The 27,898-nt window shown below is 31.2% G+C and overlaps 1 protein-coding gene across 5 annotated transcripts; it reads left to right on the top strand.

Moving 5' to 3' along the window:
• Positions 1-35: 35 nt before the first annotated feature.
• On the top strand, positions 36-25,338 carry LOC134255422 (adhesion G protein-coupled receptor E1-like). Of its 5 annotated transcripts, none has more exons than XR_009989541.1 (27): positions 36-85; positions 3,914-4,022; positions 4,176-4,279; positions 4,581-4,754; positions 5,027-5,114; positions 5,205-5,338; positions 5,767-5,904; positions 8,379-8,540; positions 8,689-8,838; positions 8,979-9,086; positions 9,476-9,570; positions 14,161-14,232; positions 14,355-14,460; positions 14,590-14,727; positions 14,835-14,904; positions 15,168-15,300; positions 15,548-15,600; positions 16,071-16,179; positions 16,418-16,521; positions 16,622-16,724; positions 16,854-17,031; positions 18,043-18,112; positions 19,964-20,030; positions 21,010-21,095; positions 21,341-21,467; positions 21,723-21,764; positions 23,116-23,209. XR_009989541.1 is itself a non-coding variant. In XM_062737941.1 (27 exons), exons 1-26 carry the CDS (start codon positions 46-48, stop codon positions 23,669-23,671), a joined length of 2,754 nt encoding a protein of 917 aa, XP_062593925.1. In that variant the 5' UTR covers positions 36-45; the 3' UTR covers positions 23,672-23,699; positions 23,793-25,338. The 5 variants fall into 5 exon arrangements, 2 of the variants coding, with proteins under 2 accessions (XP_062593925.1, XP_062593926.1); XM_062737941.1 differs by lacking the exons at positions 21,010-21,095; positions 21,341-21,467 and adding exons at positions 23,582-23,699; positions 23,793-25,338 and having other exon boundaries at positions 23,116-23,232; XR_009989542.1 differs by lacking the exons at positions 16,854-17,031; positions 18,043-18,112; positions 19,964-20,030.
• The last annotated feature ends 2,560 nt before the right edge of the window (positions 25,339-27,898 follow it).

Here is a 27,898-nt window from a genome sequence, read left to right as displayed (position 1 = left end):
AAATGAGTTTTAAATGTCCTTTTTTAGTTTAAAGGAAATTAAGCCATGGAGAATGTACTTCCTATTCTGATCATTTTTCTGTATGGTAAGTTTATTGCCGATTGTTCATGTATGTCTTTGGGGTTTTGCCGATATTGTATCATTGTACAATCTCTATTTTGAAGAAGGATATGGAGATAACGAACAGTATTCAATATCAAAGTGCATAAAACAATACAAAATAGGAGTAGAGCAAACACGGACCTCCGAAACATCAAAGATGGGATCAGCTGCCATGGAGGAGTGAGCATCCTCTGCTGACCGGTCACACCCGCCGTGTGCTCCTTGTCATGATCAGGAAATAACGGAAAAATCCGTAGTCAATTCAGTGTATAAATAATGGACTAACAATGAGTATGAAAAACGTCAGTCAGCATTTAGAGTTATGAACGTTGATCTGAAAGTAATGTAAAATAATTTCGAAAAAACTTAAATTATCGGAAATTTTCAGCAAAACTTGATATAAAACTGCAATCTATATTAACTTTTGTCGTATAATTTTATTGGGATATATGCAATATTTTATAATTCATGTATATTAAAATAAAGCTAACTCTTGCTCTATTCTTCCGACTCACGGCATGAATATACCAACGTCAGTATGACGTTTTTCTTCGACACTCATTTTGTAAAGAAATAATTGGAGATAACAAAGAGTATTCATGATCAAAGTCCATTAAACAATACAAAATAGGAGCGGAGCAAACACGGACCTCCAAAACATCACAGGTTAAACTGAAGTTATATGTATATAATAAGTATATTTAAAAAACACAGAAAGGAATAAATTTAGAAAAAACAATTGCCTGGATAAAATTGAAATAATTCATTGTTACAACTCAAAACAAGACGGTTTATAAAAAAAAAAATGCATATATGTATATATTTAAAAAGATGCAATTGATTGGTTTAAGAGGTACGAGAACGGTAAAATGAGTGCCGAAAGTAACGTCAATTCGACAACGTTAACATTCTTCCGTTGCCTACAGATAAGACCTAGCGTTTTGTTCAGTATTTTATATAATGAAAGAGAATCTTTAAGGCAAATTTCAGATAAGGAGGGTATAAGTATGTCAATCTTTGTAATAACAATAGATCATTGATTTTGTAGAAGTTGTGACTTTTAGGTCAACCTTCGTTTTTCACTTTACGTTTTCTCATTGAGGGTTTTAGTATCCAATCAAAATTTTAGCTATAAAAAGTTGTCAACTGAACAGTAGATCAATTTGCAATATCTGAGTAGTCAGTTGTAATTAAAGAAGTTAAAATTGTTTTTATTCATTTGCATAACCATATTGTTGCAACAACCAGAAGCTATTTCACAATACCTATCCCGTTAATGTTACACTTTTTTGTGTAGAGGAAGTTAAAAATTGTTCAACTAACGTAGAAGTACAATATTTGTGAGACCCAAAGGTCAAGGTGAATATGAATCTTTGAGGTTTGCCAAATCATATTTTGACTGAAAAACAACATTTCATCTTTCTTACTTTTTGTCATTTGTGAAAGTCCTGCTTCCTTCTCAACAGCTTGTTTTCTTAAGTCAAACTTATCATTAGAAGTACTGTAAAACGAGAATATTTGGCGCTACACTAATTTTAGCGCCTTTGGCGCAAGAGCCCCTGAGCGCTAAATTTTATTGTGCGCTAAAGGATTTCTAAATATCATTTTTTGTGTGTGTTCAAAGCTTCTACATAAGTACATGTAAACCGGAACGCGCGATTACGTAATGCCGAAGGGTCATTGGATTTTATATACACATTAGCACTGCACATGTACGGAAGACAGAAAGTTCTGCCAAATTATAATTTAATTAAACTATTGTTACCCCGGTAGTTGTTACCGGATAATTATCATTAGCACCTTCAAAGTTTGGCTTCTCGGCATGTCAATCTATCGCCTCGAGGTAAACAATGCAATCAAGCATGGCGATTGAGCTTGCAGACAATACCTGATTAGGATTACCGTTTTGTCTAAGTAATTTTCTGTCGATGCATGCATTGTTTTAATGTGATTTAATGAGTTAATACTCCATTTCTTTTAAATGAAAATAGAAATAAAATAAATTTTAACATTGTACCACGTCCATGTGATAGCAACACGTACCGCGGTAAAGGTAACGAATGTTTACTGATATACGGGAGTACTAATGTGTTTCCGTGCTTGACTAACCAAAAAGTCAAATACGGGTGTGGATAAAAAAAAACAACAAAATATTACATTTATATATTTTACTGACAAGTGCGAGCGCTGAAATTTATTTGCGCCAATGTACTCCCACTTGCGTTTGCGCTAAAATATGTATGCGCCAAATTTTCTCGTTTTACAGTATTTAATACATTTAGCGATGTCGACAAGGTTTTGTGTCCGGTCCTTTTAATTGTTGTCCAATAACTCCAGCTTTTAAGTTTGACCTGATCGATGGTGATTATTGATAAAGCGGGATACCGCTCTACATACATGCAGATAGTTGATGCTGTTATTTTTAAAACTTCAGATATTCCCATTTGTTTCGAACCCCTGTTTATCAGTTTAAAAAATGTGAAACAAACAGAAACACTCTGAGCTTCTAGGGTGGCTGGTACCTCGCATACCAACCTCAGACACAATAGGGATTCCATCATTTTTCGGATACAGTCGTGTAATCTTATTTGAATTTCCCCCAATGTTATACTTTTGAAATTTGAATTACTTCGTGACATGTAGAACACAATATTTTTGCTCTCACGTCTCTCTACGTGTGACCAATTTCTAAAATTATTGACAAACAAGTTGATGAAACAAAAATATGAGCAGTCTCGTTTAAAGTCATCATTTCGTAAGTTCTTTGGTCGATACAATGACCTTGTCAGCAAATACAATTTATCATTGAGTCAAATGCTGACTGATGTTTTTCATACTAATTGTTAGTCCATTACTTATACACTGAATTGACGACGGATTTTTCCGTTATTTCCCTATCATGACAAGGAGCACAGGCCGGTTCTGACCAGCTGGCAGGGGATGTTCACTCCTCCATGGCACCTGATCCAACCTCTGATGATTCAGAGGTACGTGTTTGCTCTGCTCCTAATTTGTATTGTTTATGGACTTTAATATTGAATACTGTTCCTTTCTCCAAATCCTTCTCCAAGACTAATAACATGATGTTTAATTGAAAACCAATAAACCGAAAAGAAAGAGAATATACTAGTATATAACAGAATATTTTTTGAAAGATTTTTATGCAGAGCTTAATATGAAATGAGTTAAAAAGGCAGTTTCCGGTGGAGAAATGCTTTGATTTGACGAATTTTTCTCCATCAATCACATCTGAGGTTTGTATGGAGCGTAGCGCAGTCAGTCAAGCATTGCCTTATTGTAACGGAGATGAACGTGTGAACCACTAAAAAGCTGACAAAATACATCATAATAATATCATGTTATTTTATAAATAGATAGAATAAAAAGCTGACACAATTCCCCATTACGTTTTGAATATAAAACATTCATTACCAATAAGGAGAATTGAAATAGCGGAAATTTACTCACTTTTTAGATTCCTGAAGGAGGCTAGCAATGGCAACATAAGTTTTTTTTTATCAGAAATTTGAACATTGATGGTTGCTTTCATGTAAGTAGGTTAACGTTGGCAACAATAAGTTTAGTAGTTTAGTGTAATAACTTACGAAAATGTTTCGCTTTGTAGTATTGCTACCCTTTTTTTTTTAGTAAAGTACATTGTACTTAAAATTGAAAAAAAAGTTTTGTACATGCAAATCATAGCTACTTCCTGCTTTCAAAAACAACAATGATACATATTCAGACATTTTATCAGAAGCATAAGGCATCCAACAATTAAATATAAAATATATTATGATTTTATATTTTACAGTGTTAACAACACGTGCTTGTAAAGGGATTCAAGAAATAATTCTTCAGCCTTACATCGGGGAAAAAGTTGCATATCCAGAAAACTATCCAGTAGAAAAAGGATATGGAAAGTAAAAACAAAACAAGAATAATTGCAAAGAAATACTTTTACATTTTCACGCAATTTATACTTTGTTCATTAAATTCAATTGAATAAATTAAAATTTATAACTGAATTATTTTATCTGTATTATAAAAAATTAATGCTAGAAATATTGTTTTAGTAACTTGAACTGCTCCTGGAAAATCAGCACAATTACTGGATATGATATTGTGGTTTACCCGAGGTGGGCGTGCAAAGAAGACGCAGATTTTCGTCTTTATTACGGTACCTCATTTCAAAAATGACTAATTTGCTACTTTCTCACTGTCAAATGATAACAAAATTTTATGTTTACAGTGTTTTAAACACATCTAAAGAAAAACCTACTGCAAATAATACTTGGCCATCATAATTCATGCTTTAAGACAGAGTTACAAGATATATTCTAATGTAAAGTATGAAAAATTACAATGTAGTTGCATAACACAGACTTCTGCTTTAATATTACCACAATTTGATCGGAATTAATACCGTTTTCTTTGCCATATCAAAAGAAATTTCTAACTTTTTCTTATTGCCGTTTTAGGCTCAACAACGTTAACAGAGATAGATGGTTGTGTTGGATGCCCTAAAGCATATGGGTATTGTGGCGAAATCATACAAACTGGATCATCGGGAATTCTCTTGAATTTTAGAACGTCGGCGCCTTTTAAAGGTGGTGGCTTCCAGTTTCGCTTTATGTCTGTTGAAAAGAGGAAAAGTAAGCCCAATACATAAAACATTTATCCAATAGCAGAAACTTAATAGGACAATAATCTACATGTATCCTAATAAAGAATGTCTGGTTTACCAAAAAGAAATTCGACGATATTTCCACTGCGAATCAAGATTGTATTGCGTGTTTTATGTGCATGGAAGAAAATGTTTAACCTACAAATAATCACAATTTTAGACACATATTAATGTACTGTACGACATTTAAATAAATTTTCCCTTTGCAAACCTTCTAAGCTCTAACACTATATTGCTTAGATGACAAATGTGAATCAACTGAACAGCTAATCGCAGAATCAACTCCAAAATTCATCACATCTCCGGGGTTCCCATCTGCATATCCAAGGTACATGTATTTCAAAAATAAAATTTAAAAAAGGGGGAAAACTAAAGATTAAAGTCCTTAATGGATATTAAATGGTATTTTAATTTTCAGTCAAGTGCAATGCTCCTGGATTGTGGTATCTGATTTAAAGGAGAACTTCCGTTTAATTTTTGAGTTCCGGTCTCAATATCTAGAAGAAGGTTTCATTGGCTGCAATGATTACGTAAAGATTGATAGTGTGGGCGGTCAGTATCATTCAGTTTTCATGTTCAGTATTATATCGTTTGATGTCATTTTATAGATATATACATGTATATAAATTACCGATATGTTAAAGCGCTTTCCTTGAACATGTAGGAAACTGTTTCATAGTTTACATGCAACCCTCGATCTTCTGTGGTCCTATTGTATGATAAAAATATTTATGACCGGGGAGTGAGGGGCTCAAACATATAAATGGATACGAATGTAAAAGGTATAACTTTTATTCTGTATTGTTCCCATTAAGTAAAACCGTCCTCGTAAAAACTAGATAGGTAAAATAGCTTGCTTTAGTTTAACTTCGTTTGCTAAGAAAAAAGTAGGAAACGTGATAGGTGGTATAAATATTCATAAATATTTTGCAATAATAAATTTATACAAAGTGGTAATTATTGAAATATATATGATTTAGAATTTTGTGAATATAAGGAGGATACTATCTTACGGACATCCGACAGAATGATCTTAAATGACACTATAACGAAGGTGCAGTTCGTTAGTGATCACTGGTTCAGTGGGAGCGGTTTTGTTTTGGCTTTTTACGTCGAAGGTGAGTTGCTTTACATCATAATATACTTACTCTGAAGTTGACATTTAAAAGATGCGTGAATTTCTAATAAATAATATCTGTGTGGATTTGGAGGACCAGGTTTTCAAACAGTCTATTGGAATTCCCATAGGTACATATTGCGCGCCCAGTTTTGAGCAGACCTATTTTTGTATTCATATGAAGCAGAACTTGCCAAAGATCTTACAGGCGAATAGAAGTAAACACTTGCTGTGGCTTTCAACTGGACATTTAGGTATATCGACGACGTATTGTCAATTAACAATGGTTATTTCCATTCTTCTGTCGAGACAATATATCCCGATGAGTTTGAAATAGAAGATACTACGAAGTCTGACATTTCATACATGGATAATTTACTTGAAAAGAATGATCATAGTATCTTACAACCAAGCTTTATGACAAACGAGGTGACTTTAACTTTTCAATCCTCAACATCCCTTACTTATGCAGCAATATACCTTCATCCATTACATGCGAGGTTTATATCTCTCGGCTGAATCGATAGGCTAGAGTATGTTCTACGTAGCACCAATTTTTATAACGATGCAAGTTATTGACAAACAAGTTTTGCTGAAGCAAAATTATCGGTAGTCTCGATTAAATGCCATCATTTCGTATGTTCTATTGTCGAAACAACGACCTTGTCAGCAAATACAAGTTATGTCTTCAAATGCTAGGCAAGCTCACTGCAGCTTGTATTTTTGCTGAATTTGTACAAATCGAATGAAACACATTCATAGAGATTTTAAATTACATGTATGTAAATGTAAACAATTTATTATTGTTTGCAGCTAACTGTAAAGTTTCACGTTACCTCACGATCTAGTTGACAGCTGCGCTCAAGGTAATTGTACACGCCTCCTAACCGGAAGCTGGAACTTTCTTCTTATCCCTGATTAGTTGCTCGTGCAACAAACTACTTCCGTGTCAATATTGATAATTTGAGTTGACCAATCACGTGAATCGTTTACTCTGGATGCATCTGACGAAAAAGATCGATACTTTAAAACTTTACATTTACTAGTAACTGCAAACTATAATAACACACAGAAAGGGGATCTGGGGCCCGTTTTACAAAAGAACTTATGACTAAGACCAAAATCTTAGATTGTTGTAAAATTTTGCAAAGTTTATAATTTTCTTTGAAATTGGTTGTGTTAATATTTCATAACACTTTCTTTTTAAAATTTTTTAAATAAATTTCGATATAATCTTAATTAAAAAGTTATATGAAGAATTAAATTTGGCCTTAAGTCGTAAGCCCTATTGTAAAACGGGCCCCAGACTCACAAGCTCTGATTGTAAATTACGTAAAATTTGATAATGTCTGATCCATCGAAAAGGGAGTTGAAAAAAGTATATTTAAAACCAGAAAAAAAAACAAAATATCACAAGGAAAAGTTAGCAAAAAAAAAAAAAGGCACATCAAAACAAACTTGCCCACAAAATGTGATATGCATATCACAATAGTGTAAGATATGACATGCATATCTCATCCGTGCCACCCAAGTATCATTACGTAAAATGCTGACTGACGTTTTACATACTTATTGTTATTTACACACTGAACTGTCGACGGATTTTTCTTATATTTCCCAATCATGACAAGGAGCACACGGCTGGTGTGACCGGTTGGCAAGTAATGCTCACTCCTCCATGGCTCTTGATTAAACCTTTGATGTTTTGGAGGCCAGTGTTTGTTCTTCTCCTATTTTGTATTGTTTAATGGAGTTTAGAGCTGGAATTCTGTTCTTTATCTCATTAATTTCATTCCCTCCAAATGTCGACTCGATATATCCCAGTGACATCAAATAATTAAAAAAGACTACAGAGTCGGACATTTGGATAAACTTTACGACAAAAAGACAATCATGGAACAAGAAAACATTTTTGATAAATGTGATGACTTCAACTTATCATACTCAACTTCCAGTATTTATGTAGCAATATAGTGAATATACCCTTATTGTCTGCATGGTTTTTTTTTGCCTCCGAGTTGATTCGATACGCGACAGCTCGCTCTACGTACGATCGATTTTTAAAACTAGGCATACTGCATGTATCAAACAACATATTGATGAAACAAGGATATCAACATTCTTGTTTGAAGTCTTAATTCAACAAGTTCTATTGTCGATAAAATGACCCAGTCAGCAAAGAAAGTCTACCATTAGGTCAAATGTTGACTGAAGCTTTTTATACCAAGTGTTAAGCATTGATTTGTAAACGGAAATTTTCGTGGGTTTCTCCGTTTAGGCAATCATGACAATGATGTACGGAGGGTGTGACTGGTCGACAGGGGATGCTTTCTCCTCCATGACACTTTTTTGGAGGTCTGCGTTTTCTCCGTTTCGGATTCGCATTCTTAAATGGATAATGAGCTAGAATACGGTTAGCTATCTCCATATCTCAGTTGGGATATGCTTAATTTAAGCTTCCTATTTTATTTTTAGTTCTTCCCAGACTTCTGCTGCAGATGGAACCACGATATGATGTATCAATTCAAAGTGGCCAAATTATAAGTCTACAATGTACAATCATGAATCCCGAAGCACTTATTTATACAGCAGGTGGAGATCTAATCTGGCAGAAAGACGGGAAGAATATCGAAACAGGCATGGATAGAATTAATGTGAAATAAAGTGCATGCTTACAAAATATGTCCTCAACCATTAAGATTATTTCTTAAAAATGTACGAATGTCCTACCATCAACAATTACTTTTAATACAATTAGTTCTTCATAGTTACGTAATGTTTGTAGATTCGGACTTTTATATTACAACAACTAATCTATCCACCACATTGATGAAAAATTCAGTAGGAATTGATGATTCTGGAAATTATTTATGCTCACATTCCGATTATCCTGATACAGAAAACGATTCCATCAATGTTATAGTAACAAAACCAAGTGAGTCAATAATTTTCGTTTAGGATAAATATTCAATGATTGATAACATCAGTAATTAATAAATTCTTCGTCGTTGTCGAAGTAATATTATTCTTATATTCAAATCCCATCTCTCTAATCCAATCTACTTCCTCACTCAGGTCACACAAAACAAATTGAATGTCAACGCGAGATGTTTTCTAACATAACATGGAAAGCAATAATCGCAGGAACAACTGCACAAGAATCCTGTCCAGAAAAGCAGATAGGTATTAATTCAAATTTAAAAGTGTGAGCATATTACTTACACACAAATTCCTAACTGTAAACATAAATAAGGTTCGTACAAACAAACAAACAAACAAACAAACAATGCATTAGGGCTTTCTCCACTATTTTGTAAGTGATCCAACTATTTTCATAGTCATGAAAACAGTGATTACTTGCTCAATGCGTAAGGCAACATGTGAACTCAGCCTAGTCCTAGGTCCTGAACAATGACTATCACTTCTAAATGTTCAAAGATAACAAAGAACTCATAAGAAATATAATTCTCAATAAATGACTAATTTTTTCGGAAATAGTAGATCCCAGAGTAACCTAAGTGACTTTAAAAAGAAAACACACACAGAAAAAAATACTTATTTCCATTTTTTAGGAACAGCAACGAGATATTGTAACACTCGAGGTGTATGGGAAATGCCTAATCTGATAAACTGTACTAGTGAAGCATTTGTGGATGCTTCAAAAGAGGTATGTCTTTAGTTATGTACAATTAAAGAAAACGTGATAAGGATATCTAAATATGTGAGGGTTGATCTAAAAATAATGTTACTGTGCCAATATCTTTTATATTTGGCGTCTTATTATCAGATATGATATACCAAGAGATGCATGAAAATAAATCCAATCAAAATTCAGAATTTATTTTCATAATGTTTACTTCAATTAATTTCATAGACGTTTAAAATATTAAACATAAGGGGTGTCGCCGCGTCACAACTAAACGTCACGTTTTAAAGTGGAAATTGTTAGAATGAAAAAAAAAAAACACGTTAAAAAGCAACTGAAAAAGCGTTTAATCGCTCAGTATTTTAAAAGACAATTTTTAAGGATATTTTCTAGATTCACGTTGAAAATAGAATGACGCCATTGCTTTTTTATCATAAACATCGTTGTTTTAATCTGCTGTATTGAACATAGGAAATGTCGAAATGCAGAAAAACCACTGAAACGATCTGTCATGCGTATTTGCTTCAAAATAGGGAAATCGTCCTTAGAGGTATTTGCGATAGACACACAGAGGAGAGAATGTAAATAAGAGACTTGTTTATAGATGGTTTCAGCAGTTTTTAGCGGGTCATGGGCCACTGAATGATCAGCAGAGGACAGAAAGACCAAAAAATGGAGGTCGGTTGGAAACGTTCAATGGTGTCTGACGTTGTCAAAAATGAGAGACGGTTAGAGCTATATGAGAAACTTTAAGTTTGTCTTTTGGTACTGTTCAAAGAATCTTGACAGTGAACTAAATTATGTATAGAGTGAGTGTACAAGAGGTGCCAATAATACTTTAAAAGGAAAAATATATGTAAATGTGTTTGTGAATCTCAAATATTTTTTAATAAAACGAAGGGGAAGCGTTCAAGTGTATGACGGCGCGTATCCATCATATGTAGTCTCGTTTACCCCAGACTCTCGCTCTCGAGACTTTGCCCGAGCGAGAGTCTGGTCTGATTCCTATTTAATTTTTGTAACCAGTAGAGGTCGCTAAACCGGCTAACAAGATGGCGATTTCAATGAAAATACATATGAGAATTTACTTTTTAAACAAAGATATGTACGTTTTTTGTTCCTTGTAAAGCAGACAGAGGTATTTTATTATAAAACCTGGTAAAAGTAAAGGCGCAGCCTCTGACTTTTTAAAGAAAAAAGATCTTAGATTTGAAGAGAATGTGTCAGCCAATGAAAATCCATACCGATTTCTCGGTAAGCCTCGATTTGAAATTACAAAAATTAAATAGGAATCAGACCAGACTCTCGCTCGGGCAAAGTCTCGAGAGCGAGAGTCTGGGGTAAACGAGACTACCATCATATGATGTTATTTAGGTGCAGCGACTACCATAATTGCACTTTCTATATAATTCGATATTTGGAAAAGTATAAAATAGTTTAATTTGAATTTTTCAGGACTGATTTAGAATAAATATAGCTTCGATCATGTATAATTTCGTTAATTTACGTTGACTAGTAGCACTTTTATCGAAGTTGTGACATTACTTTTGGATCCACCCTCGTACATGTTGTTGTGAATAAAGTTGTTTCGGGTAACACAACGTACTAACCTATTAAAATTATTAAAGCTTAATCAGATGCTTTTAATTTCCATTAAAGACGGAAGATACGTGTGTCAATAATATATAATTTTTTCCAAGCTTTTTCTATTTAAGTAATATTACTTTAATATCTTTAGTCACAAAAAATGAGGTACCTACCAGGCATTTGTGCAAGTTATCAAAGGATAGTGTTTCTGATGTAATCCTTTTGGGAAAAAAATGAATTGTCCCATGGAAATCAATTTTTTAGTGATTCATTTATTTCCAGATAATCATAAACTGGTTTAGAAGTCAGAATATTTTTCATACATTACAAAAATATACAAAACAGATATCTGAGAAACGTAACGTCTGATCATAAAAGAAATCTTCAAATCAGAGGCGTGTTTTGTCTATCGTCTGACTGGGACATGTCCTATTGGAGAACAAAAAAAAGTCAATCTCAATCCTATTTAGAATTTTAAGTGTGCTTGTCATTCCCATGAAAGAGTAAAGAACTAATAGACACATATGAGAGTGCGAAAGTCCCAAATTATCGATATCACCAATTGGAAAAGGTACGATGTTTCCGATCTGGGCATATAAAGGGTGTTAAGAAAGTTCGTTCCACATTTTCGTTTTATTTTCCAAAAGAAATACGATTAGAAGATATTTACAATTTGTGATATTTCATGTTTACAGAGTCCATTCTTGCTACTGATAAGGTTGTAACTGTCTTTAGTTGAATCAATAAGGAGAGGGCAGGTATTCAAACAGATGATGTCTGTTCAGAAAAATTAGGAATGACGCATATTTGTGACATATATTAAGCACACAAGTCAAAACATCCTTTTAAATACTTTGCAAAAGTTATCAGATCTGTAAAAAAAATTCAAAATGACAAACCTATTCTTTTCAAAAGTGATCTATTGTTCTTATACCATGTATACCTACGCTCATCAGCTTGTCTGATGCAAGATAAGCTATGAAGAAACAAAAGTAACTTATCCTTTATTTTCACTCAAATTGACCGGCATTTGTATCATTCGGGTACTTTAAAGATGTTATATATATCTTCATATGGAAGAAAAATCCCATAAGTTCTTGCTAGAAATGAATTGCTGTAAATCTAAAGCACACTCTTCTGATTTTGTCAGACTTGAAAATTCATCTCGTTATATAAGCACTACTTTGAAATTTTTGAAAATATTTCATCCTGGAACGAACTTTCTTAACACCCCTTACGTTGTAGGTCGTGATGGACCGTAAACGCTTGTCAACAATTTCGTATTATATAATATAATTGAGTATCGCTGTTGTTTCTACTTTTGATGCATGTAAAATCTGCAACAATATATTTCTCATTGCTTTCACCTGCATTCAACATATCTTTTTTACTTTTATATATGCGCATGTTTACATATTTATCAAAAGTAAAATATTAAATAAATAAAATAAATTCCTTTTCAAATAAAAAATTAATAATAAAAATTGTACATAAGCTAGAACCCTTTTTTACCAGCTTGACGTTTTATCAGAGGAAGCTATTAATAACACAGAAAAAATACAGAAAACAGTTGACAGAACTTTGATGATGATGAAAAACCTGACCTCAGAGACAGAACTGAGTGCCGGAGATATCAGATCTTCTCTAGATATCCTGGAGAAAATTGTCAACGTTACAAATTTGACGAATGTGAACATAGAAAAGAGGTAAATCAACTTAATACTTGTTAAATTGCTAAAGATTAGTTCTCTCACACATATGTATGATGTCACGTTGAGAAAATTGGATAAAATTTCCTAGTTTATGAAGAAGTGATACTAGTATTTGGCATGTTGAATATTATTTTTCTTTAATTCTTTTGAAAATCACAGTCGTTTATCAATCTGTACACTCCACTCAAGCCACCTTTATAGATTTCTTAATAATAGTTTGAGCATCGCATCTTCTATCAATAGAAAATACAATAAAATACGTATCAATATTACAATTCTAAACAAACTTGTTGCTTGTTTATACATATGTAAATTTAAACAATACAATGCTTCCCTTTGTTACTATGGGAATTAAACCGGTTATATATTTTCTTTGACGGTTGCAACATTAATTTCCGTACTAACAGCCAATGAAAACGTTACTTCATTTCTGTCAAATACGTGGGTTGATCAAAAAGTTTGCGAACTAGTTTAATAACTTCCATAAATGGAATGATATAGAGTTTAAGTGTTGAATATTTTAAATATTGAATGAATGAACTTCTAGAAAGTCTTAAGTCTTAATTAACAAATTATAATACGCTACTTGAAAAGAAATAGCTTAAAATTTACAGCTGTTCGTTGCTCGAGTACAACTGAGTCAACCAGTTTTGTCACAAGTGATCTACATATTGACTTATTTTCACATTGTGACGTCACAAACATGAAGCAAAATACATTTTATTAGTAAAATGAGAAGATTTCGATAAAAAAGAAGCATTTCATTGATTACATTTGTGAATAACAAACTTCTGAGATTTTCTAATAAATAAAAAGGGATAGCTGAAACAAACGAGCTACAGTCTATTGAAAACATGTACGCATGGTACGTAGTTACACGTCTGGGCCCGGTTTTTCAAAATGTAGTTAAATTTAACACAGTGGTTAGGTTAACAACAGGTTAACACCATGTTAGAGTTAACTACATTTTGAAAAACCGGACCTATGCAGTAAAATTAATGACGTCGAATCTCAACTCTGATATCTCGACACCTCGGATATTTCTACATTTTCCGACTGCCCCGTCGATGTCGAGATAACGAAGTTTACCTGTATTTCACTACATATGTTTGACTCTGTGTGACAAATTTTAAACTGATCTATGTTGTGGATGTTGTGGATTTGTAAATAAAGAGATAGTTTTTGATCACCCCTAGTACAAATGAAATACGTATTTTTTCAGCAAATGGATTCTGCTATATATTATTGAATTTAAATAATCACAGAATGGAATTAAAGAATTTAACCTATTCAAACTGTTTTAAACATTTAGGCGTTTTTTGAGGTCGTTGATAATGTTTTGTCTATCAGTAATACTAACTCCTGGGCAACCGTGCAAGAAAAGGTATGTCTTAAATGATAAAAAAAATTAAGAATTTTTTTTTTTTTTTTTTTAAAGTTTTTTATCTATAAAACTATTCACTATACATGTATTTTATTTTTTTCTGGATCACAAAATTAATGTAGACGGAGAAAGGTGCCACATGGTTAATAAAGAATATGGACAGACTTAGCATAGTCCTTCTGAAAAGCGATAACATAACAGCAACCAAATTTAATGGCACAAATTTTGGTAGGGTTTGTACATATTAGTACATATTTGCATTTCTGTCGTAATAAAAGGAAACCTAAAAACTGCTAAAAATGCAGCTATACGTTGTTGTTTTTTCTTCTTTCAATACATTTTAATACATTTTTAAAGAGCTGGCAATTGATCAGACGACAATTGATGAAGAAGGGATCCTTTTTCCCGATATATCGTCAAGCAATAGTAACAAATCAGTCGATGAATATGCTACGTTTCTAGACTTGCCCAAACAAGAAAATAAATCCAAAACAAGTAATTACAATATATTAATGTCTTTGCTAACATTATTATTGCCATCCTTACATATAATGCTGAAACCAATAAGCTAATCAATTTTTTTTAAAAAATTTCTTTGTCAGCTATTACTTATGTTGCTGTGATATATAGGACTCTATCAGAGATTTTACGCACGGATTCAGATTTAAAAAGGTAATAAATATCAAAATAATTTTACAATTTCAACTTGGCCGCAAACTTTTCAAACGATCCTTGTACATTAAACCAAAATAGGGAGGAAATAAACATGTTCATCTTATTTGGCTTAAAGAGAAACAGGACACACAAGTCTTAATTATTATACTTATTATATTAAAAAATTATTGGTTTCACTTGCAAACAAAACAATTATAATAAATTGCAAAAACTAATGCTTTATCATTTGTTTTTATTTAATTTTACTGATTATGTTTAAGAAAGAAGAAAAAAGTGACAGATAATACAAGAAAAAAGGAGGAAGACATTCTAAATTCTGAAATTCTGTCCCTCACAACGCAGATAGATTTTGTATTTCTTTTTCCTCCTCTAAGTCTAACTTTTCAACATAAGGTAAGATAAAAATTATAAGTTCTGTGAGAAAATTTGCTAAAAATGTATTGAAAAATTGATTTAATTTGTGTTACACAATCCTTGAAATATTATATTTTTGATGAAAATGCAGCTTATACTTCTATTTTTTTCTTTTTTTTTCTTTTCATGTGACAAAAATTCATATATTGTTTTTAGTAAATATCACAAAAATAATTCTTTAGGCATGATTATGTTATAAATTTTTTGAGAATGCTCTTTTTTGTAGAATAAAAATTATAAATACCAAGCAATCTGTGTATCATGGAACTTTACCTCAAAGTGAGTAAGCATTTCTATCTCTGTGTAATTCATGTAAAAAAAAACAGTATACGTTTTTAAATGTGTGAAGTGATAATGTTTGTAACAGTCAAAAATATTAGAATGAACACAGTGAAACAGAAAGAATAAAATATGTGGAAATAACAAACAGTATTCGAGCTCGAAAGACCATTGAATATTACAAAATAGGAGAGGAGTAAACACGGACCTCCAACGCATCATATCTGGGATCAGGTGCCATGAAGGAATTAGCATCCCCTGCCGACCAGTAACACACGGCGTGTGCTCCTTGTCCTGATCGTGAAATAGCGAAAACATCCATGGCCATCTCAACACTATTCTAAACAATTACAACTGTAATAAAATACTTTTAAAATAATACAATGTGTACATGTATACACCTTGTGTCTAATCAAATCTTATACTTAGTGTATGTCATAGATTAAATGTCTTTTTTCTTTGCACTTCAGCAAGTGGTCAGAAAGAGGCTGCAGATTAAATTCCACCAATAAAAAAAGAACAGTTTGCCAGTGTAATCACTTGACTAACTTTGCTATCTTGATGAGACCTTATACATCTGTAAGAAAATTTTATTGTTTATTAAAAAATTATCTTCACATTTCATGCATCAATTTAAAGATGAAATATATCGTTTGACAACTCTGATAAGTTTCTAAAGTATTCTTTAAGTATGAACGTTAAAAAATTAACATCTATTTATATGTATAGGTACATAACAATATCATATAGCAAACACAAAAGCAAAAATAAATTACATGTATGGGAGACTAACTCAGTTCATATATTTTCTTTGTAGGAGAAGGAAGACAAAGATTCGCTTAAGACTTTATCTCTCATTGGTGTCATCCTTTCAGTTGCTTTTACTGTTTTAACCTTCCTTATTTACATCATGACTTGGAAGTATGTGTTTTTAAAGGTTTCAAAATTAATTTTATCATGTAAATTATATCAATCAGTTAACGAAAAAACACGTTAAGACGATAAAACGTTATTTTTTTAGACACATAAAGAATGACCAGAACATCATGCTATTAAATCTCTGTGGATCCTTGGTTTTATCCTATGTTTTATTTATATCGGCTGTAGAAGAAACAAAAAATGAGGTAAATTGTGAAATGTACATTTGATTTAACAGGGGAAAAAACGAAAAAAAAAGACTAATCTTTAACTTCTGATATATTAAAGTATATTGTAAATGAGATGCTCTGATATAATTTTTTTGTATATTTTAGGTCTTGTGTATCGCAATAACCGCCGTCATCCATTACCTTTTCCTGGTGACTTTTTTCTGTATGATGGGAATGGGAGTCTACTATTTTATGAGCATAACCGTGACATATTACGCTCTGCATGTGGCGAACAATTTCAAGTCCAAATCCAGAGTACATTGGTTCCTTTTGGGAGGATGGGGTGAGTAAGGATAGGCTTTTCAAGAATAACACAATCCAATTTTCTTATGACTGATTAAGGAGAAAATAACGAGCAGTGATCGATATCTACAAACAATAAAAGTCTTTAACAGTGCATAAAACAGAGATCCCCTGAATACAGTAGTCAGTGGTGAGATCACGTGACTAGGAGGAGTTAATACACCCATTCGATCTGTCACACCCACAGTGAGCTCTGTTTATTGATCAGATAGGGAAAAATTCCGTCGTCACATTTAGTGTAAAAATGTAAAGAATGCCTAAACATTAGTACGACATGTGTCAGCTAAAATACAACCCATTGATTGGTTACTTAGTTTATTTGCCTATTTAGTATCTTTGCCTACAAAACCAAGAGAACGACCATAGAAATTACATTAAATGTGGTTATTTAAACCAAGTTATTTTAAATTATCTGTCGCTAGACTACTTTGGTTTATACATTGGTCATACTCCGAGCATGCTCTTGAGTATCTGATTAGTAAGGAGACACTGACACCATAAACAATTCAAGTGAGAATGGAACATTACTACATTAGTAAGGAAAATAACTGTGGAAAGCCTGACGTCATTTCGTCTGGAAAACATTATAAAGTTTTTTTTCTTTGAGGTTGAGTGTGCGTGTGTGTGAGAGAGAATAATTAAACTACATGTACATTCGATATATATCATTTTAGAATATGAAAAAAAGAGGAAAACTCAGTAGAACACTTACTGCAGTGTATCATTTTCTTGCAATTTCTTTTAATGAAGTTTAAGAATTCTGCATATTTAGTGAAGATAGAACTACATGTACATGTGACATGGAAGGAAAGGAATGCTTAAAGTATTAAAGAATGAAAAAATGAAAGTACGATCAGCTATTGATATTTAACCATATTTTGCTAGTTATGTTCTGTAGTTATGTTCTGAAGATATTTTTTATGCTTAATCTATCTTTAGCACACTCTGAATATTATACGTCTTTTTAATGAATGCTTACCATTTATTTCAGGTATACCATTAATAATTGCGTCTTCAACATTAGGAGTATTCTGGGGAAACAAATACCATGTTAAACACTAGTAAGTTGAATGTAAAATCATTTTTGTCACCCAAATTTTTCCCATAACTTGAAAACTTAAAATTTCATTCCATATTGTGTTTACATAAAATACCTTTTATTTGTCAACATGAGACAATCAGTTATGTTCTCCAGTGAGTCTGAGTTCATTTGCAATGAAAGACAGAACAACTTCTGTTTGTGAGAAAGGTCATTTATTCAATTTATCATAAAATATATTTGATCAAATGATGAAATTAATGTCAAACATTGATTAACCAAAATTAATTGAATAAATGACAATAAATTTGCAAAGGTGGGGTTAAAAAACCGCCAAACACAAGAAATACATGTATTAACATTATAACATAAGTAAAAAATAATGTAATACAATTATAATTTGAAACACGGGGTAAAAGATAAAATGATAAAAGTACAATTTGTAACACAGGTTTCAACATATTCAAGTTGTGAAATGGAAAAAAAAAATATAATAGTATACATGTAATCATAATAAATGTACAAGACAAAAACCAAAAAGGTATAAATTGTTTGTAATTTAGGACAACTGATTTTATATAGATAAATTTTTAGGGTGATGGTGGGTGGGTAAATTGAATTCTTGTAAAATTTTAGGTGCGTCCAGCAGCTCTTAAAACAAAAAGTGAATAATTGAGATACCTTTGACCAAGATAAGATTTCAGTATAGGTTACTTCAATCTGATTGGATAATTGGTTAATTGTATTAATCACGATGGCTATTGCATACACAGTGTCCCTGCCATGCCAGGTTGCAAATTCCATCTGTTGACGCGTAATTATTCACCAGATGCCAATAATAAACGATACCCCCCACCTACATGTCTGGTGGCTAATTTAAAGATCTTAATCATTTAGGTTATCAATGATGAGTATATAATTATAACAACAGTATCTCATTACAAAATTTGCTGCCAAAAATGTTTTTATTTACAATAAAATAGGTTTTTTGTCACCCAAATTTTTCCCATAACTTGAAAACTTAAAATTTCATTTCATATTGTGTTTACATAAAATACCTTTTATTTGTCAACATGAGACAATCAGTTATGTTCTCCAGTGAGTCTGAGTTCATTTGCAATGAAAGACAGAACAACTTCTGTTTGTGAGAAAGGTCATTTATTCAATTTATCATAAAATATATTTGATCAAATGATGAAATTAATGTCAAACATTGATTAACCAAAATTAATTGAATAAATGACAATAAATTTGCAAAGGTGGGGTTAAAAAACCGCCAAGACCGAAAGTGATAAACTTGAGAGACCCCACCAGAAGACTCAATGGAGATGAGGAACAAAAAGCAAAAATAAAAAAAAATACAAAATAAAAATACACATGTGTAAATGACAAAAAATATACAATACACTACCTATTTAAATACAGAAATTTTTTATAAATGTGTAAGGCACGCAAAGTGATGGGCAGAATTTTTTGTAACTAACTTATTATTAAGAATAGAGCAAGCCTTGTTGACCTCTATTGTGATGACATTATACCCTAAGGAAAAGTCAGGCCACATGTAAAATCATATTTGACACTTCTTGAAGTCTTCTGTATCATTGCATGTTCTTTTTTGCTGAAAATATAACAGTGTTCTTTGTTATAGAAGAATAAAAGCATAGGTACCTATATTTTCATAAAAGTTTGTTTCAAGCATTTTTTTTTTTAATTTCATGATATTATCATTGTCAGTACTAAATTTATAATTTGTATTATACATCAGAAAGAACTACAAAATTCACATTCAAATTCACAATTTGTCAAATTTGATTGAACATTATATGGACGTCATATGCCTTTATTTACCAACACACGAATAATTTTTTCCTAGCTGCTGGCTCTCCATGGAAAGTGGATCTCTTTATCTATTTATTGTCCCGGTTTGCATTATTGCCATGGTATGTACGAATTAGAAAATTGCTACATGTATATTTGTTTTTAGAGGGTCATGGATAATCCAATATTCAAAATTTTCGAGAGAAAAAGATTGATTATATGTTGTGCTAGTGTTTTCAGAGCAATACATTTGTATATTATTTAAAAATGAATACAAAAATGAAAAAAAAAATAAAAAAATAAAAATTAATCTGAAAACTAAAGAAATACGATTTTCAGACGTATTTGATTACTGTAAATTTTTATTTTAGACGACATATTGCGATAACAATAATACGCGAGTGGATGGTTGATTAAGAGATTAAACATGAATTTCAGCATTTAAGCATTAAAAAAAAAAAATAAAGGAAGTAAATATATTTTTCGAGTGGTGCTTCTCGGGAAGTAACGCGGTGATTTATTCTTCTTTGCGTAGGAATCTACAGTATGATACATAACTGCGCTTTTAAATTCTAATAAATTTATCTTTGATATTTTTTAAAGTAAAAAATATTTTTTGCATTTATAAACTATATATAAAGAAAACAATAATCAAGAGAAATCAGAAGAGAAACACAAGAAAGCAATTCAACGCACAAGTGCTCTCAATTTGTTTTGAATTGTATTCAATGAAACTGTAGATTCTTTATTTCTGGCAAGTATTTATTATCGAAAAAGGGTCCTTCAGTGTCAAATCGCGAGAATAATAATTCGCGAATGGACGGTTGATCAAGAGATTCAACACAGATTTCAGCATCATAAAAACAAGCATTCTGAGAGTATTGCATAAGCAATACGTGTCCACTACAGGGGTCCCCTTCTCTTTAGGATACAAGCTCGTTTGGAACATTAATTTAGTTCATCACGAACCCAGTTCTTGCTAAGATAAGGTTTACAGATTTGTTTAAAATTTATATTATCGTTATTTTTTGATTGGTGGAATGTGCCTTCTTACATAACGATTGAAACACTTGTTAATCTTACCATTAAATTATATTTCAGATAAATATACTAATTATTGTATCCTTAATTCGAGTGTTGTTTTCAACGTCTACAATGATTAACTCCTCACTCCATAAAAAAGCGGCGTAAGTATTGAAATTCTTTGTTAGGTTTATACTTTAATCAAAAGATTAAACTGTCATTCGAATTTGAATATCAGTGTTAATACATGTTTGTGTTTAATTAGAAAAAAAAAAAGAAATTCTTTAGGAATGAAAAAAAATATGAATGATTAAGAAAAAGTTAAATAACTTGTAGAAAAGTATATTTACATGTATATATTTTTAAACATTTGGAATTCTGTCTTTATAATTTTTTGTCATTAAAATAGGTCAGGATTGCGGTCTCTTTGTACACTTGTACCAGTATTAGGAGTAACCTGGATATTTGGAGTCTTGGCTGTAAACGAAAGAGCAGAAATTTTTTAGTTTATTTTCATCATTGCCAATTCTTTACAGGTTTATTTTTTGCGAATATATATATTGTAATTTTGTGAAGTTTCGTCCCACTTTCTTTGTAATAAAACGTTTTTCTATATTTCATTATATCAATACACTGTAATAGTACATACTGTTAAATAGGATCATTAATGAATAAGCACTAGAAAATTAATATATATTAAGTGCACAATAAATAATAATTTATGTCAAAATGAGTAAATTCAGTTATTCGAAACGAATATCACAGTTGTATACCGGTATTTATCTTTTCAGGGTTTCTTTATATTTGTCTCGCATGTAGTGTTAAACAAAAAGGTAAGTGGTTTAAATTGTCTGTTTTTTTTTAAAATTTGGTTTCATATAATTGTCTTTTCTTAAAGTTTAACAAATATTTCTTTCTTTTTTATGGCGTCGGGCTTGCCCGATCGTCATCTAGCGATCAGTCAGGTTTACGCGACCGCACGTGTCAGTGGATGCATCCGCAATAGAAAATAGCAACAGCTGTAAACCAATTTCTTTTAAAACGTTCACAATGAATAATAGCTTGAATATAAAATTAAATCAATTGTATCTTCAATTAATACTACTACAAAACAACGATATTATGTTTAATTTTTACGCAAGAAAAACGTTATGGTTGTTGCGGATGAATTTCTACTGAGAGGGTGCGTCGAATGACATGAATCACATTTTGGGACCGATTTCTGTAATACAAACAATCTTAGATACGGTAAAATAATTACAAAATAAACACGAATACAACAAAACTATAAAGATTGAATTTCTTAATCTTAGCTTTACTTTTACGATCTTCAATTCAATTTTAGCCAAACAACCTACGATATTGACCAGTAATGCCAGTATTACTGTATTTATCCATTTCCTCCATTTGTTTACCGCGCCTTATCGTAAGTCGATCGTACTTGTAACATTAGAGTCATGGTTGTAGTTAGATGCAATCACTATACAACAGAACAACACTCTGACAATGGCAATTAATTAAAATAATTTATGAAACCCTTCATATGTCTTCGATTGACTGAAAAGAAATTAGATTGATATAGATGATGGACATTTCTGACGATGTCTGGTCAATTCGAACCCTGACTCATTCGGACCAGGACACAAGGCTATCAGGCCCTATACTGTATTTGTGTTAAGACTATTTTTTTTTTAATGTTATTATTATGTTACTGGAGTCACTCACTTGACCTATTTGCAGATCTTTTGAAATTGTTTTTCTTGTTCGACGCCATTGAAGCCTTTCAGGCTTTTGATTTTTAATTTATAAAGCCTCATGATAAGCGTTGATTACCGGTAGTTTCTTTTTCCCTTCTAACTCACCTGAGCCAGAATGTAAAATGTTCATCTTTGATCAAAATTACTTGTCGTCCTCTTATCTTCCGCAGATTGATTACTTTTCACATTTTTCAAGCAGTATGGATTTGAAAATTTAATCGAGACTCGATTGTTCTAGGTTTCGACCAATTAAATTTCTTTCAAAAAATCTTTCGGAAAAAAACCAAACTTGATCAAGGTCACTCTGTTGAGCGTTGTTGACACCATAGGCCTTTAGTTTTGAAGTAATTAATTTGTTCAAGTATGTTTTGTTGTTTGCCAATTTTTTGTTCGTATAAAATGTTCAATATTTTAACTTTGTGTTAAGCTAATTAAAGGCATAAGGACTCAGTACCCTTCATTGAGTGGATTAAGTATGTTTACCGACTCAAGCGGAAAGGAAACAACCTTTGTATCACGAACAAAAACATCTGATCGTCCCATGGTAAAATCAAAAGCAATTTTTCTTGTTTTTTTTTTTACAGTAAAAATTCGCTACCTTTCACTGTTTAATAATGCTTTTGTAAATAAAGAAGCAATTATGTTGAATATTTGGAGCCATATTTTGTAAGAATTTCACTTTCTTCTGGCATGCGTTATCAAGCATTCTATTACAAATTTACAAAAAGGCCTTCATCGTTCAAACTTAAACCATTCTGATTAAAATTATATATTTTTCATGGCCATTCGTTTGAAAAAAAATAAATGAGAATGATCAGCTTTTTTGTTTCCCAAGTCCCGCTTTGAGTCATTTCCTGTTAGACTTATTTTTTTTATTTTTTTTTTCCTCATAGAAAAAAGGACCATCTTCAGACAAGCAGACATCAAAAATCAAAAACGTAATAAAATCAGACTCTTTTTTGACCGAGAAAACTGAGTGCTAATTACTCATTCACTGCTCAACATGAAAAGGTAAAATTTAAGTATCGATAAATTTAACTCTCATAATTAAAATTCTTGTTTCGACGGGTGACCAATTTTTATTCATCATACTTTTGATTTTAGATTTGTATGATAATGTCTGAAAAGGCGCCAAAAGAAACGGAGAAAAAGGCTGAATGAAACGTTATGAAAAAACAATATTTTTAAACGTTGTAAGAAAATAGACAAAACATTGGAAGAGTGTTTGCATAAGAATTTTCTTTTTTCTATTCTTCATTGAAATGTGATAAATTTTCTATCCAAGATGTGTTTATAATTCTACAGCAGGACATTTTTACTTGTCCGTAAATTAATTTAAGGTACAATGTATTATTCATGAATAATTCGTAAATGAAATAATTATAATCTAGTAAGAAGTCTATTTTCTTTCTTTTCTCAGAATACAAGTATTTAATACGTATATGTAATCCTTCCTATTTGAAACATATATTAACCCCCATAGTGCAACGTCATATACAATGCTTTACTGTTTTACTGAAATATCATAATTATGAAACCTCCTACATGCGCATGCAGTATTCTTGTACTTTTAAAATTCGTGTATATGTTGTTTATATTCTTAGTTACGATGTATTAGTTTTGCTGATTCCAAATATTTATTTCGTTGCATTTTATATTTAAAGCTTTTTTAAAAATCTAATATGTAATTTATTCTGAAATCAAAATTAGATTTTAAGCTTTATACTGAGAATAAAAGTGTAATATATTTTTTATGTAATGTAAATTCTGCTAAAATTTGTGAAAAATGTGTTTGAATTTGTAAATTTATTTTTTTTAATTACTTTTTTCTCTAATTTGTTTTCATTTTCTCTTTTTGTTGTTTTTTTTTTAAATCATTTTTTGTCAAATTTACAAATACAAAGAACAATTCAATCAATGACCAAGCTGGTCTTCAGCTCAGTTGAAATAAAAAATGAACTAAACGAAAAGGAGAAATTATAGAATAATTTTGCATTAAAACTAAATAATCAGAAGAGAGCGAGTTTTATAGTAGGATATTTACAAAAAACTAAATGAATAGATATATAAACAATCAAATAACTGTTTGCAAATAACTATACCATACATATTAATGTAGCATTAATACATGTAGCTCTAGTCTACATGTGTGTCACCATTGGACAAACAGGCGAAAAACAGGAACCGTAAATAATTAGAATCTTTCCGAGTTCAAGGGGCATAACTCTGTCAAAAATAACTCTGTCGCAAATTGCTCGATCGTGCCCAAAACAAAACTTGTCTTTATATTCTTATGATTAATCTGTAAATTTAATTTCATTTTTGCCTGTGCAACCTCAGTAAGAAATTAAAATGAATGCAAATAACTAGAATAAAGGGACTTTTAGGAGACAGATAGATTGATGTCTTAGGTGTAGTCAAAAATGTTAATTTTTTGCGAAAATGATGTAGAAGTCAAACTGAATATTTTCTAGTATTGCTTAACAAAAGACAAAATTGTTTTCTCTGCAAATTTAGAGATTGATTAAATAACCAATCAACGTTTAACATGTGATTGAAATTTTTACTTAAGTCTCTCTCATGATCCTGAGGCAAGGTTTGCTTTAATACCATTGACAGCTACTTTTATAATAAAAATGTAACTCCTAAATTTGCTTTCCTTGTCATTGGTCATTTGCAAAAATATTTAAATATTTTGTTAAGAAGCATTCTGATTGTACATATAAATACTCTCAAGCTGATAAAAAAAAGATGCTTCGGTTTCTGACCGACAATATCTGTGCGGTTTTTTTTCTTCGAACAGTCTTTTGGAATTCCCATATGTACCAACTGTGCCTTTTCTTCTCTGAATTTTAAATAGATGAAATAAAAATGAAAGATGATGTCAATTCACTGCGAATTTGAGGTGTTATGACGGGGCGACTGTCATAAACTTTGCGACTTATTAAATTGCAAGTAAAATTTCAGAACGCTAGATCTACATGTACATGCGTTCAGCCATTTGTAAGGCTGACTGAAATTAATTCTACGTTTAACGTCACTTTAAACTTCGAAATCTACGAGCTCGGGAGGAAAATATTAAACAAATGTAATATCTTCGAGCAAATGAGTCTTTACTCGTCTACATGAATTAGAATACTGTAATATTTGTAATCATGTACAACCTTTTGTTTAAATAACCATTTTCAGTAAACCTGTGTCTTTAAATGATAGATTTATTAAACTCAGCACAAATATATCTCAGACATCAAGCGGGTTTCATTATCGACTTTATCTTATGCGGTAAAGAGATGGCCATTCTTGTGGATTGTTTTCTAACTACAGCCAAAAAACCATGTTCATAGAATTATACATTTTTTCAGCCTAAAAAATATTATTGGATAGTGTGGATATAAAATTTGTATATACAAGATGATTCTTTGAAATTCAATCCTATTTAAATAAGAAATGAAGAAAATTAAATATAACAAATTAAAATTCAAACATAGACTTTCTCGATTGACAATAGTTTAAAACTTTGAGATTTTGATTACACGTAGCATTATAAATAATTTCGCTATAAAGCATTTTCATTTGTCAGGGTAAAATCCTTAATGGAAAACTTGTGTATCACATGTTTAACATGAAGGTATTGCTTTGGGTTTGTTTTAGTTCATTTATTTCGAAAATGGAAAAAAAATCAGTACATACATGTATAATCAAGATACATGTATATCTTTTTTACAGATGTGTTTGAAATAACTAAAATAAATGTTCTAACTTTTTGTACATTATTCTAGGCGTTTCTTATGTATAAATACACAATTATAACAAATTATAAGATGTATAAGTAGTGACTGGAGAAAAAAAAGTAAATTATATCTTCCTTGTCACGAAATTCAATGTGACGTGTGGGAAATATAGCGGTATTGTACAAAGCGAAAGTTATGAAATTCAAGTAGGCAGTAATGATAAACAATTTTTTGTATTTTCTTTTTGCCTTTATTAATTACCCCTGTAGCTGTATTGGCACACACGTATATGTCTTAGATGTATGTTAGGAAAAAAGAACATGATGCTAAAAGATTCTTGACAATTGCATATATTTGCTCAAATTCAAGATATCAATTAAAATAACTTAATCAAGGAGTACAATGTATATATATTGAATTATGTTTCATTTATGCCTTTGAAGATATAATGATTTCCGTTTTAATCACACTTATAAAACATTGTCTTTTATTAGTCTTTTATTGCCTTTAATATACTGAATCTGTGAAAATATTTAGGAATGTATTTGATTCATCTGAGCTCTAGTTACTTTCTTCCGACAGTCATTCTATCCTTCTATACAGTTAATTGTTCGATCGATTAAAAGTGACTTTTCCGAATGGCTAATTCTTTCCCCTCTTACACTGTATACACATGTCTTTTCAGGAGCCCTTCTTTTTACTGTCTTTCCGATTTTTTTATCATCTTTTCATTATCTTTAGGATTTATATGATCTTTATCACTTTTCTTCTTTTTTTAACAATTTGTGACCTCATTATTTCAGGAGGAAAGAGGAGGGAAGACATTGTCTCTTCTTAAAAAAACCATTGAAATCATTCACTTAGTCTAAAGAATCATATCTTTTGGATATACTAGTAATTATAATGATATAGCTTATTTATTCATTTCATGACATTATTTTAAATTATACTCTTCATCAGATATTAAAAAGTATACATTCTGTGATTTAAAAACCACTAAGGTTCAAAACATATTATTAAGATATTTGTTCCAGACAGACTCTTCTCACAAAGAGGACATTTGATTTTCTTCTTAAACCTCTATTCAATATATAATTGACAAAATACCATTACATGTAACTATTTTTGTTAAACAATTTATATGAAACACCAGAAATGCATCCCACTCAGAAAAAGAAATAGTTTCCATAAAGTTTTAATTAGCGATCTAGATATTTATAATGAGTTCTTTTATGTTAAATTTGAGACTTATCTAATTTTTTTTATACAGTGATAATCTTTCAAGTCCATATGATTCGTTATCCCCTATTGACACCCGCTGTTAACCCTTTATAATGAAACAGGAAAACGAACTTTCTATTAAGTATGAAATAAAGGCCTAAGAATTGGTAGGAAAACGTCAAAAGATCCAGTAATAGGTTTTAATTGCTAACAAGGTCATTAAAACGACCGTAGAATTTACAAGATGCTAATATTGAT

This window comes from Saccostrea cucullata, unplaced genomic scaffold (genome assembly GCF_032062105.1).
Source record: "Saccostrea cucullata isolate Sc308-1 unplaced genomic scaffold, CSIRO_AGI_Scuc_v1 ctg6725, whole genome shotgun sequence".
NCBI classification, from domain to species: domain Eukaryota; kingdom Metazoa; phylum Mollusca; class Bivalvia; order Ostreida; family Ostreidae; genus Saccostrea; species Saccostrea cuccullata.
The sequence above is the reverse complement of the archived record's forward strand: the minus strand, read 5'-3'. Positions and strand labels throughout refer to the sequence as shown.

Bases quoted from the DNA above. Each gene is read 5' to 3' on its own strand.
- LOC134255422 (XM_062737941.1), top strand. From the start codon at position 46: ATGGAGAATGTACTTCCTATTCTGATCATTTTTCTGTATG. The intron at 4,755-5,026 runs GTAAGCCCAATA...TATATTGCTTAG, and splicing joins GTCTGTTGAAAAGAGGAAAA to ATGACAAATGTGAATCAACT. The intron at 21,765-23,115 runs GTAAGTGGTTTA...CTTTGTGTTAAG, and splicing joins ATGTAGTGTTAAACAAAAAG to CTAATTAAAGGCATAAGGAC.